The 18,967-nt window shown below is 44.1% G+C and overlaps 1 protein-coding gene across 2 annotated transcripts in view; it reads right to left on the reverse strand.

Moving 5' to 3' along the window:
• The window catches only part of HTR2A (5-hydroxytryptamine receptor 2A), a 35,226-nt gene extending 18,068 nt beyond the window's left edge, over positions 1-17,158 (reverse strand). The window contains exons 1-3 of one of the 2 annotated variants that reach the window (XM_049816054.1): positions 16,860-17,158; positions 15,718-16,390; positions 10,862-11,062 (exon numbers count right to left, since the gene is read on the reverse strand). In XM_049816054.1, the coding sequence (XP_049672011.1) occupies positions 10,862-11,062; positions 15,718-16,132 (616 nt within the window). In that variant the 5' untranslated portion in view covers positions 16,133-16,390; positions 16,860-17,158. The other variant, XM_049816055.1, reaches the window with a different exon arrangement.
• Between the last annotated feature and the right edge of the window lie 1,809 nt (positions 17,159-18,967).

Here is an 18,967-nt window from a genome sequence, read left to right on the forward strand (position 1 = left end):
GTATGTCAATATTGCCTTATACATTTTCATTTGGGTCTGGTGAAGACTCCTGCGAGGAGTCCTCTGCCTGCACATCGTCCTGGTCTCTGTCCCAGTGCTCCCAGCTGGGATGGTGGTGGTGTACGTCAAGGGAGGTGGACAGGGCTCTTGGCCCCATGTGCCAGCCCTTCTACACGGTCTGCGGCTTGCTCTGTGCTTCTGCCTGCACTTTAATCCCTGCCTCTCACCAAGGAGGGAGAGGGGATGGTGTGTCGCACTGCACAGCGCCTAGAGGAAATCGGCGAAAAAATAATAATAAAAAAAAAGATCAGCAGCTGCAAAAATCTGCGGGTGGGGGGAAGGTTTCTAATGTAACAATAAAAGGCTTTTAAGACCTCCGACCTTGCAATTTAATTGCATTATTATTTACAATAACAATTTACTTGCAGTCTGATCTTTGGTGGGGCTGAGACCGGTCACTGTCCCCAACCCTGGAAAGAGTAGAGAGCAAGGCGGTGTGTGCGAGGCATGGACAGGAGGCCGAGGAAATGGTTTGCCTGGGAGATGCTGGGTGAGCAAAGCCGAAATCCGAGGGAGCCGGACGGCAGCTACGGTCCTGCTGTCAGTGGGAATCGGGAGGGAGCTGGCCTTAATGTTCTTCTCCAGGCGACGGAGGCCGGTAACGGCTCTGTAACTGCTTCATCCATGGTGATTAGAAGTGATTAGAAGTGACTGACCTCATGATAAAGAGCTAAATATTTAGTTTGAAAAATTGCAAGAGGTGCCACGGGTCTCCAGCCTAGCTCTGCGCAGAGGGACGAGGTGCTACTCATTCTTATTTACAGCTCCTGGGTGGACAAACCTGCTACTTCTGGGGCTCAGCAAAACGCAGCAGAGCAGGTCAAACTTTTTCCTTTCTGCGTACTCAGTTAACATTATTTAAATTGCATTGGTGTTTTTAAGTTCCCTGTAGCAACGGTTTAATTTCTACTTAAAAGACGTTACAAATTTACGGTTGTCACTCGCTTAGGTAAATATCTTAATTTGAAAAGGAAAAGAGCCTCTAGTGGGATCACCTCCAGCCACTTGCAATATCCCTCCTGTTTAGCACAGGACCTTTCTGTATTCCATGTCAGATGGCTTCGCAGTGTTTACTGTTCAGGCCCCTAGGAGAACAGATTTGAAGATAATTGTGCTTTGAGAAAGAAAGAAGTACCATACATTTGTAACAGGATCTTCCCAGGTCACACATTATCAGTCTGCCTTTTAAGCTGTGAAGCTCCTGAAGGCTCCTCTGGGCTAATTTGTTAGATGCTATAGTTGCTACATACACAGTAATGCTTAAAAAAAAATATATATAGTAGCAATAAGCTAGAAATTATGGAAAAATCTTAGATATTGCACTGTCATAAGCAGCTAATGTGATGGCTCCTGGAGCAGTCTAAGTTACAAGATCCTCTGCTATCCCAGTTTCTATACTTCTGGGCTTTTAATTATTACTTGGTATGATTTGTTGAATGCTGATAATTTACTTAACTCTGCCTTAATCCTCCACTGAACTGAATAGAGATTTCTGTTGTTATCTCTCTGAGATTTCTCCAGCAGCGCTGCTTGACCTCGTTATGTAGTTTAAAAGGAGACTGAATGTAACAATCAGATAAGTTGTTTAATTATTATCATTTTTGTTAGCAACAATTTTGCACTGAGTCTGAAGGGCACGGACAACCAAAACTGTAATTCTTCTGGATTTTCTAGACCTTAAAGCAGGTCCCGCTTTAATCCAGATCTTTGTTCTGTCTCTCCATGCCTCCTTTTGTGGTTCCTTGCAGTGGCTGCTGATTAAGCAAATGGTCAGCTTCTTCCAAGTTATCCAAGGAGACTGCACCAATGGCTGGACCGTTATTGGAGATGTCCTGATGCGATGGATAATTTGGAAGGAAAAAACAGGATGAGGAGCAGCTTAGAGACCTGCACTGGTCTGAACACCGTGATTCAGGATCCTGTGCTTTATGCTTCCCTGCCCACCCGGTGAATAATGCCCTTCACCCTGACTGAACTGCGCTTCTCTTAAACCAGGCAGTGCCCTGGTCACGTTTAGAAGATGGGAGGGTTGAAGAAGAGATGAAAAAATGATAGATCATGTCTGCCTGTATTTCCCCTCTACAGGTGTCTATGGAGGTGCTATAGCATAATCCCTAGGCTTATCTTTCTGCTACAAGTCACAAACCACCTTGAAAATGAAAAAGAAATAAATGAACTGCCCTTGCAACAAGAAATGGCTATGCTGAATGCCGGAGGCACCTCCTCATGTCCTGCAGTGGTACACAAGGCAGGGCTGGTTTTACTCTGGGAACATTCAACCTAAAACTTTTGGGCACTTTTGGACTTGTAAGGAGAAAGTTACGCTGCTCACTCAGGGCACCTGGGACCTAAAACCGCGCAGTATTTATCTCGGGATACTCACAGTTCAGCTCAGCCTATGATCCTAGCAATAGCGGTCCGTTTGACATTTGCAAATTCAGATCAAATACAAAATCATAACGAGGGTTATGTTCTGCCAAAAGGAAACAAATCTTCCCAGTGGGCGCGATTTACTTGCAACATAAATGCGGGACTGAATACCGTGAAATACACAGCTCCAATTTTGATCAGCCAGAAAAGAGAGCCTTTATCGCGATGCCTCAGCCTGCTTTCAGGATGTCGGAGGAGTCTGACAGGCTGTTTTCCGTCAGTGACTCTAGAGGACATCATAGGAAAAATCAGCTGACAGGTATTTCTAAATTTGTTGTAGGTAATTAGGAATACGTTGTCTCAGCTCTCACAAAACCCCTGACTCTTACTGGCTGGGCTTCTGCTCAGATGTGATGCCAATGTCACGGGCCAGGAAACGCATGGGGAAAGTTAATTGCAGCCTGAGTGTGTGATAGTTTGCAGTGTTCCTGCTAATTGGGGTAAATGTAAGGATTTCATTTTAAAGCAGAATTCTGCGATACGTTTCTTAGCATTATAAAATGCAAAATCTGACTTAAATGAAATTTTAGTCTTTAAAATACATAAAAGAAGCTGTGAAATTGCTCTGTATAATTTTAAAATGAGTGAAAATTTCTTTGTTCTTGACATTTTCTTTTATGCAATAGCGTGCTACTTTAACAACAGTTTTTAATTTAGAAGGCGATTAAATGCAATTACAGTGTACAGATGACAGAGCTTATAAATCCCAACATGATTTCTTGTGCACTTCTTTTCTGCTCATTTATATTGCCTGTGGCTTCTGCTATGCAGAAATGCCAATTCCTCTGATTCGAGATGCTCAAGTAATTTCTTGGTCAATATAGGATCTCCTTTTGAGCATGTACTGTTGTAGAGACCCACTGGCAAAAGATCAGAGGAGGGCTGCGAACATGGCCTTTCTGCTTTTTGCAACACCTCACATAGCACTTTCTGCAGAAAAGGGTGTCCTGCGGTAGGACCTGGGCTCATCCTTCCCCCTCGGGATGGGGAATCCATTCTGGATTCTTGTATGTATTGCATGCTGTGCTGGGAACACCACCGCCTAAAAAAAATATAGCCTTGCAGAGAAGGAGGAATAACTTATAATAAGCACTGTAATGTTACTGCCTTTTTTCTTAAAACATTCCATTTACTCTGACGTGTCCTACAAAGAGAGACTGGCTGATTATAGGTCATATTGCCAACCACAAACAGTTACTTATTCACTCAAAGAAACCTGATAATGGAACCAGCCTGGTCCAACTGAACTTAATGCTTTTTTGCCAGTAGCTTCAAGGGGAAGAAGAACATGGTCCTTATGGTCTTCAAAGCAAAGAAGATTTTTTTTTCAAAAAAAAAAGACAATGAACAAATTCTGTCCCTTGACTAACCAGGTTCTTGCCACGTAGCTCTGCTATTAAAAAATACAGCTCTATCATTTAAAACTAGCACTGAAAAATAAAACCAAAGCAGAAAGAAAAGCCATGCATTAATGTTGTGGCCACTCCTCACTCCTTTTTTCACCCATAAAGCAGAATATTTCTTGCAAAAGAGGTGCTCACAAAATGACTGTGTGCCTTTTTCATAGGCAAAAACCTTCATCTCCTCCTGATAATCAGGTAATTGCACAAAGAAAATGGTAAATGTATATATAATAATTATTTTTCATTTGACAATTTGGAGAATTTAGAAAGCAGTTCAATCATTACCATTCCTTTGAGGATTTTTTCATAAAGAAAAGTATAAGGTTAGTAACACCTCCTTGTCAGATAATGAAAAAACCCCATGTAGAAGTTCCAAAAGCAAGCTTTTTTAACCTTCGCAGTTATTAGAGGGAGATAGGTGTGGTAAGCTGTTGGTCGGGTGGACGAGATGTGTTCACTCTTCTGGGAAGAACAAATCAAGCAAAGGATTCTGTTACATGGGAAATACGGGAATAATTTACATCAGTGAGGAAAGTAAATACGATATTTATGTCTCTGTCTCAGAACCATCTTAAGTAGCGTCTCATGACCAGAATACATGTGCTAGCCAACTCAGAACTGTGCACAACAGCACTGAATATTGACTTCCCTCGGACAACCTACACATGACGCGCTCCTTTACTCATCAGTTGTCACTGCTGCTGGAGTCATTGGCATGGCAATTAACTTTCTACTGGCATAATTGTTGCTGACTACTGAGCCTCACACATTGTGTCTCTATAAACTAACACAACGACAATCCTATTTCTATGAGATGGTGATGAAGCTCTAATTCTTTGCTTATGAAATTTTGTGCCATGGCCCTTCATTATAGTTAAAGCAAACTTCTCTGTATCTTGCGTCACAATTCTTGACGACATCTTTATGTCATTTTATTTTTATGGTGGCATCTACATTTGCAAATGGAAAAGGTTCCGGGGGTTTCCCAAACACAAACCCTACAATGTTTGCCCTTGAGATCCTCCAGCTGGAAAGAGCAAACAGTATGTTCACTCTCTGGGGGATGATTTCATGAGTATGATAAAGAAAGAAGAAATGTTAACTAAGGAAATGATTATAAATTCTGCTAAGAATGCAAAGCCAAGTTTTCAAAAGAAATGGAAGCAAAGTGAATGACTACATGGTAAACAGACTAGTGTAGCAGATATTTCAAGTTCAGATCCAGCACTTCCAAATTTAGGTGCTCAATTCATATTGTCGGAGTACAGTGCTGTGTGTAATTATGTGCAATTTTGTGTATTTTGGCAGTATATTCCATGTTATAACAAATGGTCTTTTCCTATGCCAAGCCATCCCTAAATTAGACTTTCTTGAACTGGCAAATTACATCATCTGGAAGAAAAGGAGGATGTGGTGGATCCGGAACAGGGATTCCCAACCTGCAGCCCCTTGGTTATTTGTGCCTTTTGAAAACAATAAAGGCACTTTCAAATGAAAGGTGTCCTTGGCATTAGGAGGAGGGAGCTGAAGGAGCCAAAGCCATCAAGAAACCACACTCCAGAGACACTGGGAGTTGCACTCTCCCGATCCCAGCTGCTTCCCTGGCCGTTCGTACTGTAGGACAGCAAGAAGTCACGCAGAGAAATTGCAGGCTGCCTGGGACGGAGGTAAAAAGCTTCACACTGCCAAATTATCAGAGGGCTCAGTTGCACTGGGCTTGTTTCGTACACCTGGGGGTAACATTTTGCAGCTTGCACTTTGGAGAACGTTGCTTCGCGTGCTACAGTATTTCTGTATTTTTGAAGCCTCGAAAGCAATGGCAAAATTTGAAGAGAGTTATGCAATGGGAGATAAATCACCAGCTTCATCCAGCTCCATCCAGACTTTTCTTCTGCATGAAAAGTACCGAATAAATCTAAGTTGTTAGTGACTGGGGAGAGCAGAGACTGCCTGAAGGCAGTGAACAGATGTGTAGGCTGAGTGAGAAATGATAAGAGAAGAGAAAACTCAGCTAAGAGGATTTGGGCTTCATCAAACTTCACATTATTTAGACCATTAACAGAGGAATAGAGAGAAATAAGGACTGAGGAATGATATATGTAAGGGCTTAACATTCACGACTGTAATTCTTTTATGTGGCCCTTTCAAGGATTTTTAAAGGAGAGAATGATGCATTGTTGGCCTCTTGCAGAGCAATACGTTTCTTAGGCCCACTTAGGACTCACAGGTGCTTTACCCGTATTCCTCAGCGTAGGCTCCATTTACAATTCTATAGATTCCAGTTAAACGCTACTCAAAATTCAAGTCTAATTTTTCTAGGAAAGGGAAATGCATGGGCTTTTTACACCTGTTTTCAGTAACGACCTCTGTGCTTTAAAACAAATGGAATAATTTTCAGGCTTTAATGGGCTTTTGCCTTCAACAGCTACAAATAATCTAATTATCTAGCCACTCTGGGTACTGGATGATTTAAGAATTAAAGACACGATTAGAATCTGTTACAGTAATTAGTATCCATTTTAAACCAAATTGCCTGTGGCATTACATGGTCTACTGAAAGAAAGGCTGCTGGCTAAATCCTCTTCTTCCACTAAATGCAAACCCAAATGCTAGTAAAATTTCTTTTTTAACTAAGAAAGTCAAGATTTCAGAAGTCAAGTAAAGCAAATTATCTGAGCTTTTATATGCTGTTTTTAAATACTTTATATTTCACTGAAGCCAGAGAAGGAAGACCACTGATTGACTCATCTTTGGATCAAATTCACTGAATAAATTTGGGAATTTAGGGAATAAAAGGAAAGTTACAAATTTAGTGACTGAAAGTGTTATTACTTAGGTAAATTAGAAGGCATAATGAAAGAGACGTGGGTAGATTGGGAAGCACTAGGAGAACTTCTGCATGCCCCACAAATCAGCTAGAAGCCATGCCCCACTAATCAGTTAGAAGAATTTGCAGAAGTCAGTGAGCAGGTGGATAAGGGTGATCCGGCTGATGTAATATTCCCGGGTTTCCAGAAAACTCTTACAACACTGTTTTGTCAAAGGCTGTTAAAGAAATTAAACTCTAATGGCAGAAGAAGAAAGGTTCTTGTGTAGAAAAAGGATGGGTTGAATGAAAGAAAACAAGGGGTAGGATTAAACGGTTTGTTTCCAGAGTGAGGGTGGTAGAAGGAACCATCCAACAGCCTCTGTGTTCGTCAGTGCTGTTCAGTCCATCCAGGACCTCTTTGTGTGGACGCTGGAACTGAATAAATGTGCTGGCAACACGTGGCTGTTGGCTGTCGAGAACTGCAGAAGGTCCTCATAAATCTCAGCTAATTGACAGCAAAGTAGCAGAGAAAACTCCGTGCTAAGAAGCAAAGAGTTGTACATGAGGTGGGGGGTAACCCTATCTAGCTACGCAAACCTCTTTGTCACTACTCAGGAAAGAGAGGAGGGACACGAAAACCATCAGGGGGCTGGAACACCTCTCCTATGAGGAAAGGCTGAGAGATTTGGGGTGGTTCAGCCTGCAGAAGAGAAGGCTCCGGGGAGACCTTATTGTAGCTTTCCAGTACTTAAAGGGGGCCGACAGGAAAGATGGAGAGGGACTCTTTAATGAGGAGTGTAGTGATAGGATGAGGGGTAATGGTTTTAAACTGAAAGAGGGTAGGTATTAGGAAAAATTATTTACTACAAGGGTGGTGAGGCACTGGCACAGGTTGCCCAGAGAGGCTGTGGCTGCCCCATCCTTGGAAATGTTCAAGGCCAGGTTGGATGGGGCTTGGAGCGACCTGGGCTAGTGGAAGGTGTCCCTGCCCGTGGCAGGGGGGTTGGAACGAGATGATCTTTAAGGTCCCTTCCAACCCAAACCATTCTATGATTCCATGATTTTGGACTTGCTGAGCTCAGTGTGCAGGGATGGTCCTAAAGACTAAAAGAAAGGCAGACTTATTAAAGTAGGAATTGAGAACAAGACAGACAATATTACTATATCACATGAATTCATGGTGTGTCCACATCTTCAATATTGTGGTCTGGCCACTTATGTCTCAACAGGGATGTAGAAGCACTGGAAAAGATTCAGAGAAGGGTACAAAGATGACTGGGCATGGCATACTGCCACACAAACAGAGCCTAAACAGGTTTGGACTCCGCCTGGTAAAGCAATCATTGAAGAGGGCTATGCAAGCGGATGGACTAAGGATTTTGACAGCGAGGGAGCTGTTGAGGGTCTCTCATCAGCAGATTCCCCCCTCTTCCCCTGCTAAAATGAGCCTCTATGCAGGGGAACATCATGTCTTTCATTTCTTTCTCTTGCTTTTTACCTTCCATCTCGTACATCATGCAAGTTTACAGGGCACCAGCTCAGCTGCAAACTGCAGGAGCAAGGGGAAACCAGAGGATATCTAACTGAGGTGGGAGGGCAAAACCTCGAGAAACTCCTGTCTCTCCAAATTTGTCAGTGAGATGGCAGCCACACCGTGTGCTGCAGAGACCGCGTTGTGCCCGACACCGGCTCTGCCTGTGCCAGCTATAGCTATGTGAAAATGCAAAGCGTTAAATAATTTATAGCCCTGCCACTCTAAGTGGCACTAAGAGCCTGGTAAATGATACATAGAGCACCTCTTTGTTCAGAAAGCATTTCCTATTAGTAAATTATATAGAAAGCACCTCACCTGTCAGAAACCATCTCCTACCTATTCTGAGTGGGACGGTGGCAGATCAGGAGGACAGGGTCGATGACCGACCGACAGCAAGTTGCACGGGTGATCCGGGATCTATCAAGGTTCCTTACCATTCCCGCACACCTCGGGGTGCTTGCCTGCGTTCGTTTCTAGCTAGTTAACCTCCTCACTGTTTTGGTGACAGGTGATGTGTGAATGAGATGGAGTTTCCCCTATCAGCCCCCAATTTTCCTGACATCCACCGTTCCCTTACGTGTGTCCTTATCCAGCCGCAGTAAAGCAGGACTCTGTCCTCTTCGCTCGTGCCACGCTTGAGTGCTTTCCCATAAAACAAGGAGTTGTATTTTTCAGAGCTATATAAATAGGGACCATGTTGCTATTGCTTGCCATAGTACTAACAACTAACATCTGTGGCTCGTCTGATCACTGTTAGAAGAAAATTCTCTAGAGAGCAGAAAAGGTGTTATGACGATGTTGTTATCGCTGCAAAGAATAGTCCTAACTTTTGAAATTAAATACCAAGATATCAAAGAGCTAAACCCTCCTGCTACAGGACATAAACTGCGTTTTAACTAATAGGGCTTAAATAAAACATTTTTCTGGATTCATTTTAATAGTGAGCTAATTCAGATACTCTGGCAGTGAGCCTGAGGAAAGATGCAGATCAGCGTAGACCACTGGTTTGCCCCTGGAATGGTCATTCTGATAATTCTGTGAATTTATTTGTGTTTTAAAAGGACAGTAACTTCACACGCACTAAGCACAGCCACCACACAGAAATGCAGACAAACACAGTACGTACAAATTTAAGCAATGTGTGACTTTTTTATGTTATACGCAGCATGCACCAAAAATGCTTGCACTTAGCAATGTCCAAAATCGGAAAAACTGGACAGAGTAAGTAATATGTTTTCGACTGGATTGATAAGAAAAGCGACTGTAGAGATATAAGGTACGATTCATCTAATCTAAATGAAGCCAGCTACGTCTGAGTTGCTCTAGGCTTCCTTTAGAGTTGAGACGAGGTATTTTTAGGGTGGCGTTCACCTGGCCTGTGCTCGACATCTCCATCTGACCAGCCCAATGCACCCCCGAGCCGTGCGTGATGCTGTTGAACCTCACCAGGTCCTGGAGGATGCAGAACTGTCCTGTTGAGAGAGGGCTCCCACTATTTCTTGCTGCCCAGCAGAAGGTACAGTTATTTTAAGTCATAAAAATCCTAGACTGCTTTTTTCTCAGGAAAAAGATTTTCAGGATCAAGAAGGAGACCGGGAGATGATTCGGAGCGGCAGGCAGCAGTGTTAGGCATCATCTCCTTTCCATCCCCTCGGAAGAATGGTAATGGATTACAGTTACCACTTGCAGTAATTTGTATTAGTCGGGGACGCGGCTAATTACCTTTGATTGCTGGCAACACTCATCTCTTCCAGGGCAAGAGAGGGAATTTTTTCTGCTTCTGAATAGGTGAGGTGCCAATGCTCGGGGGGTCTGCAAAACCAGAGGAGCTGAAGGGGAATTGCGCTTTCAGCACGTTTGAGAACCGCAGCCCCAGGTGGGTGAAGAAATCCCGAACGGCATCAGACACCAAGCTCTTTCCACCTCCCTCGCCGTCAAACTGGTCCGGGCTGAGGGTGCTGCCAGCACGGGAATGGAAGGGCGGCAGTCCCGTGCCTGGTTTCAAGCCTCTGGGTTTTGCCAGTGCAAAGAGAGATTCGTTCTCATGAGATTCTCTCACAGGGAGTCATTCAGGGCATCTATTTTAGGCTGCAACTCTGAACCGTCCCGTGGGGAAACTTCTCTCATTTACAGTGTACACAGAGTATCTAATGCCTCCTAAATAGGACGCGCAAATACCCTACCCTACGCACCCAGAAAGGCGGAAAAGATCTGCCCATAAGAAACATCTCCAAGCAAATTACCCTAATAAGAAGCTGGGAACAACCGACTGACTTACATAAAACAGGGAAATCTTTCTTTCAGTTGAGATCATTTTTTCTTTTCAGATGTTAAGGTAATGATGGATAAGCAACATGGGAAATAAACACATTTTTAAAACAGTCTTGAACCCAGCAGTCCTATCACTCATGTATATTCTTTTAGTGACAGTGCTGCTCAGTTCTCCTCCGTTTCCCGTTGTCGTTGTTGATTTCCATTGCATAATTACTACATTACAGCACTTCTTAGACTGTGGCAAGCAAAATATCGCAGGCAGAGAATACAGTTTTAGACTGCAATATATATGTCAAATCCTCTCAAAGGCTAGAAATCTGCAATTACACGCTGAAATATTGCCTCACTTACCGACTGAGATGGTCCAAACAGCAATTATTTTTGCAAAAGCCTTAGTTCTTGAGTTAAACCGGCTGTGATGGATGGGGTTTCGAATGGCAATATAGCGATCCAGTGAGATGGCGCAGAGGTGCATGATGGAGGCAGTGGAGAAAAGCACGTCCAAGTAGATCCAAACCGCACAGAGCTTTGTAGGTAGAGGCCATGTGTATCCTGCACGAGAGAAAGTTGACATCGGCTAAGAATGTGGCAGACATCTTTTGTTATGACACATATGTCTTAGTGCATATATACATCCTTCTAGGAGGAGCTGGTAGTAAGTGATGCGTTCAACAGCAGGTACCTCACACTGTTTCAAGAAACATTTTTTTTTTTGCTTACAACCTCCTAACTCCGTAGCTTTTGAGATTAACTCTGCTTCTTTCCCAGGCTACAGGCAGCGTATGTTTTTTTCTTTTTAATTCTGTTTGCATAATGCTAATGCTTGATGTTATAATTAACCATTTCTGGCAGCAAATCTATGGAAAGAGAAGCAATGTTGTAACTGTAGACCTGCAAGTTCTCAATTTTGTTTTAGGTCTTTTTATGCATTGTATTTACTGCATTATTAACACCTGCTGACATGCAAAGCCGCCTTAATTCTGAAACTGAAACTTTAGATTTAGTGGCAGCTGAAAAAAGAGATTTCTTTTGTTGCATACCAGCGATATTTATCTCACCTGTCTTTAGGCACCTACCACATACTTAAATAAGGATATTTCCTCTATCAATGAATATTGATAGTCTCCTCCAGAGAGAGCAATCCAAAGCAAACGCATTAGTGTTTACCAATATCCAACCTACATCTTTGCTGAAAATTAAGCCTTCCCTTTTTCCTTGTTCTTTCCACTAGCCATGAAGAATAATTGATTGCTGTCCTTTCTGGAAGCTATTGGAAGATGGCTATCGTGTCTTGCCTAGGTGTTTGTTTTGTTTTGTTTTGTTTTTCTCTTCCAGACTAAGCAAAGCCAATTCCTTTATCTTTTGCTTACAGATGATGCTTTTAAAACTTTTGTGCTTCTTGTTTCTCTGCCCTGGAACCTATTCAATTTATCCACGTCTTTGTTCAGTGACCGAAACAGGACTCAGGACTCTCGCAAAGGCTTCTCGACTGCTGAGTGAAATACAAGATTGCTTCATGGGTCTTGCAGGGAATGTTCTTACTTACATGACCTGGAATGGTGGGTGCCTTTTGTATAAAAATATCATACTAGTGACGCACGCTTAGCTTATGATCCATTTTGACAGCCAGATCTTGCGCAGCATTCCTGAAGCCCGGACAAATTTCCCCAGCGGTAGTTGGTTTGCTCTCTTTTTCCTAAGTCGATATCTTTGCATTTATCCTCACTGAACGTTACGTGATCGTCTCAGACTTTCTCTTCGGGGGTCCAGATGATTGTTGACTATTCTGATCCTGTCCCTCTGAGTGCTCGTCACCTCTCCCAGCTTGGTGCTTTTGGAAAACTTCGTAAGCTCACGCTCCATGCACTATCCGAGTTGTTAGGAGCAGTCCTGAGCAGAGCCAGGCTAAGCAGAGCCCTGCAGGACCCCCACTCAAAGGCCCTTCTGGTGCTGCAGGGAACCACTAAGAACTCTCCTTGGAGCAAGTTTTGCAGTTATCCATGTCCTTATCTTACGGCGATTTAATTTAGAGCGTATTACCTCAGCTGCCCTTGACAGTGCGGCATGGGGCAGTGCCAAAGCTGGTATTGTGAGAACAGGCTATTATTCGGGGGAGTGCCTGTCTCCTCTGGAGATACAGTACAAGATTTGCAACAGCAGGAACAGAGGGAGAGGCAGAGGAGCTAGGTCTGTGCCTAATTAAATTTAGTCTCAGTAAGCACTGAGGAGACCTCTTTCTTGGTGCTCTTGGACTGCTGTAATACGAGCTGACCCTGACAAGCCATACAGCATTTATGGGTATGTTTTATCTCGTTTTCTGGTCTTCCAATGGGGAATCTGGTCTCTGGAGTGCATTACGTGCGGGCTGGCTTTCAGGGGCATTTCTTCCCAGCGGCATCTCTCTGTCAGGCCAGGCCAGTTTACACAGGGAAAAGCGATAAAGTATTTTTACACTTGACAACATGCATCTGTTCTCTTGCTTCAGTGGCCTTTGGGAATGCATCTGTCACATCCTTCTAGACCCCTTGTCCTTGCTCTAAACCTGGATGGGGCAGGGATAAAACAGCATCCATCAGATAAACTACCTGGGAGACTACAGGGCCAGGAAAGGAGAAAACACATGAGAAGAGCCAACTGTGGATGCAGTAAGAGTTAGAAGGGTGTAGAGAACATCCTCCAGGCAGGCCTTGGGACATTTTATGTGCACATGGTGCAGGGCACCTTTGCCTTGTGCTGTGCTCTGGCCAATGTCCAGTTCACTCCTTGACATAGCCAAGGGGAACCAACCCAACCCAACCCAACCCAACCCAACCCAAAACAAACCATGGCTGCAATTTAAAGATCGGATAGGCAGGGAAAGTTTTACAAGGTCCAGGATTTCGTGTAGTCCATGGGAGCTCCTGAGGTCTAGGAGTTCATATGAGGGAGTTGAGAGGTGGAGAGGGAGGGCAGGTAGCCCCTTGGATGAGATAAGATTTTTCTCCTGATGAAGCCACATATTAGCACCCAGGAGAGGAGAAATGTTATCTCACAAGGCCTTTCAGGTGAGGAAGCAAATAAACCAAGCTGGCCAGGATGGCTGGGCGGCTGCTTGTGGGTAACAGGGCGTACGAGAAAACTGTTTTGAGTGAAAGGCTAAAAGCGCTGCGAGGAAAGAAGAGAGGAGGGTCTGTAGGCAAGGCAGGAGACCCTGTGGACCATCTTGCCTTGACAGAAACACATCAACTGAGACCATGTCTGGGCTGGACAGGAGTCTTCTGAAATGCCTGGTCCTTCCACTGCAGCAGGGAGTTAATGCAGCATCTGCCAATATTCTGCTCCACGCTGTTGCTGTCACCCCATGGCATGGGACAAGTCTCCGAAGTGGGAGCAAAAGGCATCCAGCACCCTGTGTGGTTTTGGGTAGGAACCAGCGCTGTTCAACTCCATGAGTTTTCTGCTCTGTGGGCACGTCCACCTTGGCAGGACTTGCTGGGTGTCTTTTTTTTCTTTTTCCAGCACAGGCTGGTGCTGCTGGGTGGATGGAGAAGCCTGCCTGGCTCAACGGGAATTGCCCACAGTAGCTGTGAAGCTCTCAAGAAGGAGAAATCATCTCTCTTTTGAGCAAAACAGCCCCAATCCCCTTTCAAGGGGCTGTGGAGCCGAGCAAATGCTCCCGTGTAAGGGGAGGTTTCCCTCCGTGCCATTACTGGTCGTCCTGGAGGTTGACGGTGCCTCACACCGAGATGGTTCTTCTGGTACCCGCGTGGACCACCGGCTGATATTTCACCCCAAGTTACCCCTGCAAAGGTCTCCCCTTCCCAACCTCACAAGGGAAAAAACAGGGAGAGAGGAGGCAAAGCCGACACGCTCCCTTCCCTATGGCTGTAGGTGGCCCGCTGCTCCTCCGCGCCGGCGATGGCAAAGGAGGGTGACGATCCCGCATCCCGACCTCCAAAACATTTCCAAACTGTGGATTTTGGATGCCTCTTTCCTCGGCAGCGGAGCCCGACCAGCAGGAGTCCCTGTTGCATGTCTCAGGGAATCACGCAGCATTTAAAAGGGTTTTGCTAATCTCACGCATCGGGCAATTTCTGCTCCCACGGCTCACTTTTACGTTGTGTCTCCCACCAAAGGTAATTGCACCGCTAAAGCAATAAATCACAACGTTACACCGTCACCGATGCCAAACACAGTTTTGCAAATGCTGCTGAGGGCAATCCGTGTAGAAATACTGAAACTGGGAAATAAACTTCCAGTTTTCTGGATAAAATCTCCCTTAAGTCACAGGCTCATGCTTGGACCTTAGTCCCAAAATAGCAAAGAAATAGAAATCTTTGCAAATAACCTCACTTTCCTCCTGACATTGTCTGGCTTCTCCTTGAACTGTAGTAATTCAGTTGTGGCACTGGAAAACTCATTTCTCGAAGTTTAGGGATTATAATAGCCTGACAATATTGGTACTGAACTGCTGCTGGTACCTAGGCTGCTGCTTTTTTCTATGTGAGCTGTGCTGCAAGTGATTTTGGTGAAAATGAGAAGAAAGATCTGCTATCAATCACCTACAAGGGTATGAACTGCAAGTCATTATTCACTTAATTCTTAAATAACTTATCTTAAGAAACCATAGCTTTACATTAGTAAATGTGACTAAAAATTGGGAAAAAATAATTCCCATCCATTTTTTAACTCCCACAATATTTATTCCAGCATTTGCTGGTAAGTAGATGTCTAAGCAGGGCATTGGTGTTAAGAAAATTATTGGCATTTGTATTACTTCATTAAAAAAAATTGAAGGGGTTGCCTACTTGGAATCTAAAGGTAGTCATTAGTGCTTCTGTGCATATTTGCAGAGCAAAGTAACTGGCAGGACCCTAAATTCTTGTTAGGAATATTGAAAATTATGAGCCAGGGGAAAAAACCCTGAAAGAATAGAGAAAATAAAGCATCTTCATACAGACTTTAAGACAATTCACCCAGCAACTGAGTAATAAACTAATGTTCTGGACTGTATTTAGAATGCCTGTAACTAGAAATACAAGGTAGGAAAAGATTCAAGTACTTCACCTATTCTTACATCCATTAACCAGTTACATACATTTCAACTTGCATGGAGTGATTACAATTTCTTGTGGTAAGAGAATGAAATAACAACAACAACAACAACATGTGCATGCAATTTTTAAAGCTTCTCAGTACATGCAGTAGGTTACACAGCTGATACTCACCGTACAGTATGGTTAACATCGACACCGGCATGACGAGGAAACCCAGCAGCATATCAGCTATTGCGAGTGACATTAGAAAATAGTTAGTGGCATTCTGTAGTTTTTTCTCCAGTGACACAGCCATGATGACAAGAATATTTCCAGCAATGGTTAAAACAATCACTATCACTGTCAGCAAAGCTGGCCAGTTTTTCTGTGAAAGCTGAAACAGGGAAGAGTAGCACGGGGGACTCATGCTACTTTCACACGAAAGATTGGTTAGGTTTTCAGAGTCCACAGTCAAGTTAAAGAGATGTGATATATTAATCTCTCCAGCTCCGTAAACATTTCTGTAGAGTCTTCTCTCATGATTTATTTGTATTAAGGAGTTTGCAGTTGGGTTCGCAGAGCTCTCCTCGTCACAAAGAATATCCATTGCTCAGTCCAAAACCGGTGAGATAAATAGTGAAAAATAGGAGATTATCACCCTTTGTCACCATCAGGCTTTATATTCCTCAGCTGCTCATGCCAGAAGTTGAGGGAGCACAATCTTTTGCCGACTGTATTTTTGCCACTGGCGTGATGTAGGAAAACATACCAGAATAACTCCGAAAGCTGAAAGGTTTTGTTTTCAGTTCCATAGGTATTCCAGCGTTGGCACACATTGAAAATCCAGCCGAAAAGCAAAACCAAGCTGTAGGATAGAGAATGTGGACTTGAGACTTCAGAGAGCAAAAATGTTGGAGAAATAAAAGAGAAAAAACTTTTGCAACCACTAGGACTCCCCTCTGGAGCTACATCTTATTGCTATTGGTAACTGTAATCACACAATTTTAAACACAGCAGTATTAAAATAGCTTGCCATACAAACCGGCAGAGCTCTCGCTTCCCTATTAAGAAAGTTGATTAAAGATTCCATCCAGCATCTTTCTCCTGAAATAATTAGATATGCTCGTATTTATAGTTCATCTTCCATAATATGGCTGATAGTCTCTGACTTCTGTTGTATTTCAGTATCATTTTCAGCCTCATATTAGAGATTACACATGCTGCTCCATGCTGATTTTTATAGCTAATCGTATCTTTTGGCCCAGCCTGGCTTCAGAATGGAAATTAAACAACTAGATACTATGATAAAAAACCACAATTTAAGGAAGACTTACATTGTACTTCAGAGCCCACTCTCAAACTGCAATTAGGTGCACTCTGTACCCTGATTTACCATGTTCTTCGCTGTTTAGCCAGTTTTGTGTCCTTGTTCTTCAGCCTCCTCCAAAATGGTGGTATTTGGAATAGTTTTTTTGACTTCTAAACTGCACTCTTGAGTGAAGCCAGTGCCTGTGCTGCGAGGCTTGCTCTTTTCTTCTGAGAGATAGGCTGCTTGCCGACTCTTTCCTTGTGCATTTCCCCGCCCCAGGGCAAGCTATATTTAAAGTAATAATAATATCACAGCCTTTCTCGAAGTGACACAAAAGAAAGCGCGCACACACACACACACACACAAAAAAAAAAAAAAAAAAAAAAAAAAAAAGCAGCCTGCACGGAGGAATTACTGATTTCAACAGGAATGGAATTTCTTGCTCACTGCCTTGCTCGGTTTGTCAGACCTCCCACTATCTGGATGTCATAAACTGCAAGGTAGCAGCAGCAGAGGAGGGCAGGGGAGAGCAGACCAAAGAGGGTCTTTTTGGTAAAACTAGCAGCTTTTGCAGGCTGTATTTCGGAGGTCCTCTGCTTGGGTGCTTTTTCAGTGCATGCTTTCCATTTGCAGAGGGTGGCTTGCGAACACAGCTGCATGCAATTACAGTGTTTTGCAGGATGCAGGCTTAAAAGAGACAAAACCTAAGGCTCACGATGGTAGATACTAGTGAAAAATGTAAGTGTGAAGCTTTTGCCACGTAGAGGGGAAATTATGCCAGCCTTAAAAAGAAGGAGTAACACTCAGTCCCCTTCAGTTTTAACTCCAGGTCTGTGCTGACATGTTAAATCAAATTGGCAATAGATATTGATAAAAAATTGAAGTCACGCTGATGTCACGCTCATTTGTCAGGAGGTGGACGTAGCAGTTAACCCCAGCAGCCTGTCCCAAGCGAGCGTCCCAAATGAAGCAGTCCCATAAAGCAAAATGGCACGCAGCGGAGGGGGAAACCAAACGGCCGTCCGCCCTTTCTGCCTTGGACCTCCGCTGCCAGGACACACGTGAAGAAGTTGGCCATCTAACACAAAACCGACTCCCAGATTTGCTGAGACTCACAGTTGCCAACATTTCAGCCGAGTGGGTCCGCTGCTGCCCTGCCCATCCTGAAATATATTGCAGATTTCCTTCACGAAGCGGGCGGTAGCTCCTATTGATGCCCACGTGGCATGGAAACGAGTCAACCCAGTACTGAAGTTTCCCAATCCCATAGGTGAGGCCAGAAGACTATCGGGCAACACAAGCTGGTAAAAAAAGGCTGATAATGCTGAGTTTAGCAAGAAATGTTTCAGCCCTGGCAGTCCATCCAGGAGCCAGAAGAGGCCCTTTCTCCTTTAATACGATAATCAAATGGTTACTGCCTTCACCAAGAGAATTCGGCATCCACCTTCCAGAGGGTTTGGCAGCCGTTCCCGTGAAGATGCCCTCGTGGGGGTCCACCACAGAGGTTGGGCTCCGCTTCTGTTGAACACCCCTACTGTGCAAAACAGGGCGCAAGAGCCCTTGGCTAGGGCTACGTATAACCCTTGTGAGGAACCCAGCGGTCCTGTTATTTTCTTAGCTGGCTCCCTCCGGGCTCTAACGACCGTAACTTAAAGGTCATGGGTGGGAGGTACTTTTTTTGAAGGTGAATACCCAAATTGTGGGGCAGAGGCTGTAGGTGCCAGCAAAGCCCAGCTTTTCCAAGCAGATCTTTCTCCCGCTCCAAGGATGGGATGGAGGTTTAGGACCTGGTCTCCTACTTTCCTGAATGAATGTGCTAAGAAATAGGCTGTGTGTAAAAGGCTTGTCAATCCTGATTTCACATCTGCAGCCCCCTGTAGACCCGAAGCAGATGCCTAAAGGACCTTACAGAGTGGCTTTGCCTCCCCTTCACTGCAGTGGCATGACTTTCCCTCAGCTACTTCACCCTTCCTCTGCTCCAATGACTCATTTAAGACTGCAGCTCTACTCTGGACACCAGGAACATGAAAAGTGAGTGCAAACAGGCTGCATATTGCCTTGTCCAAGACCTTTGCAGGTACAGTCATAAGCTCTTCAGATAGGCACTGCACCATTTCTTTTGGTCTAGCTGTA

The sequence above is a fragment of the Accipiter gentilis genome, chromosome 13 (assembly GCF_929443795.1).
Source record: "Accipiter gentilis chromosome 13, bAccGen1.1, whole genome shotgun sequence".
NCBI classification, from domain to species: Eukaryota; Metazoa; Chordata; class Aves; order Accipitriformes; family Accipitridae; genus Astur; species Astur gentilis.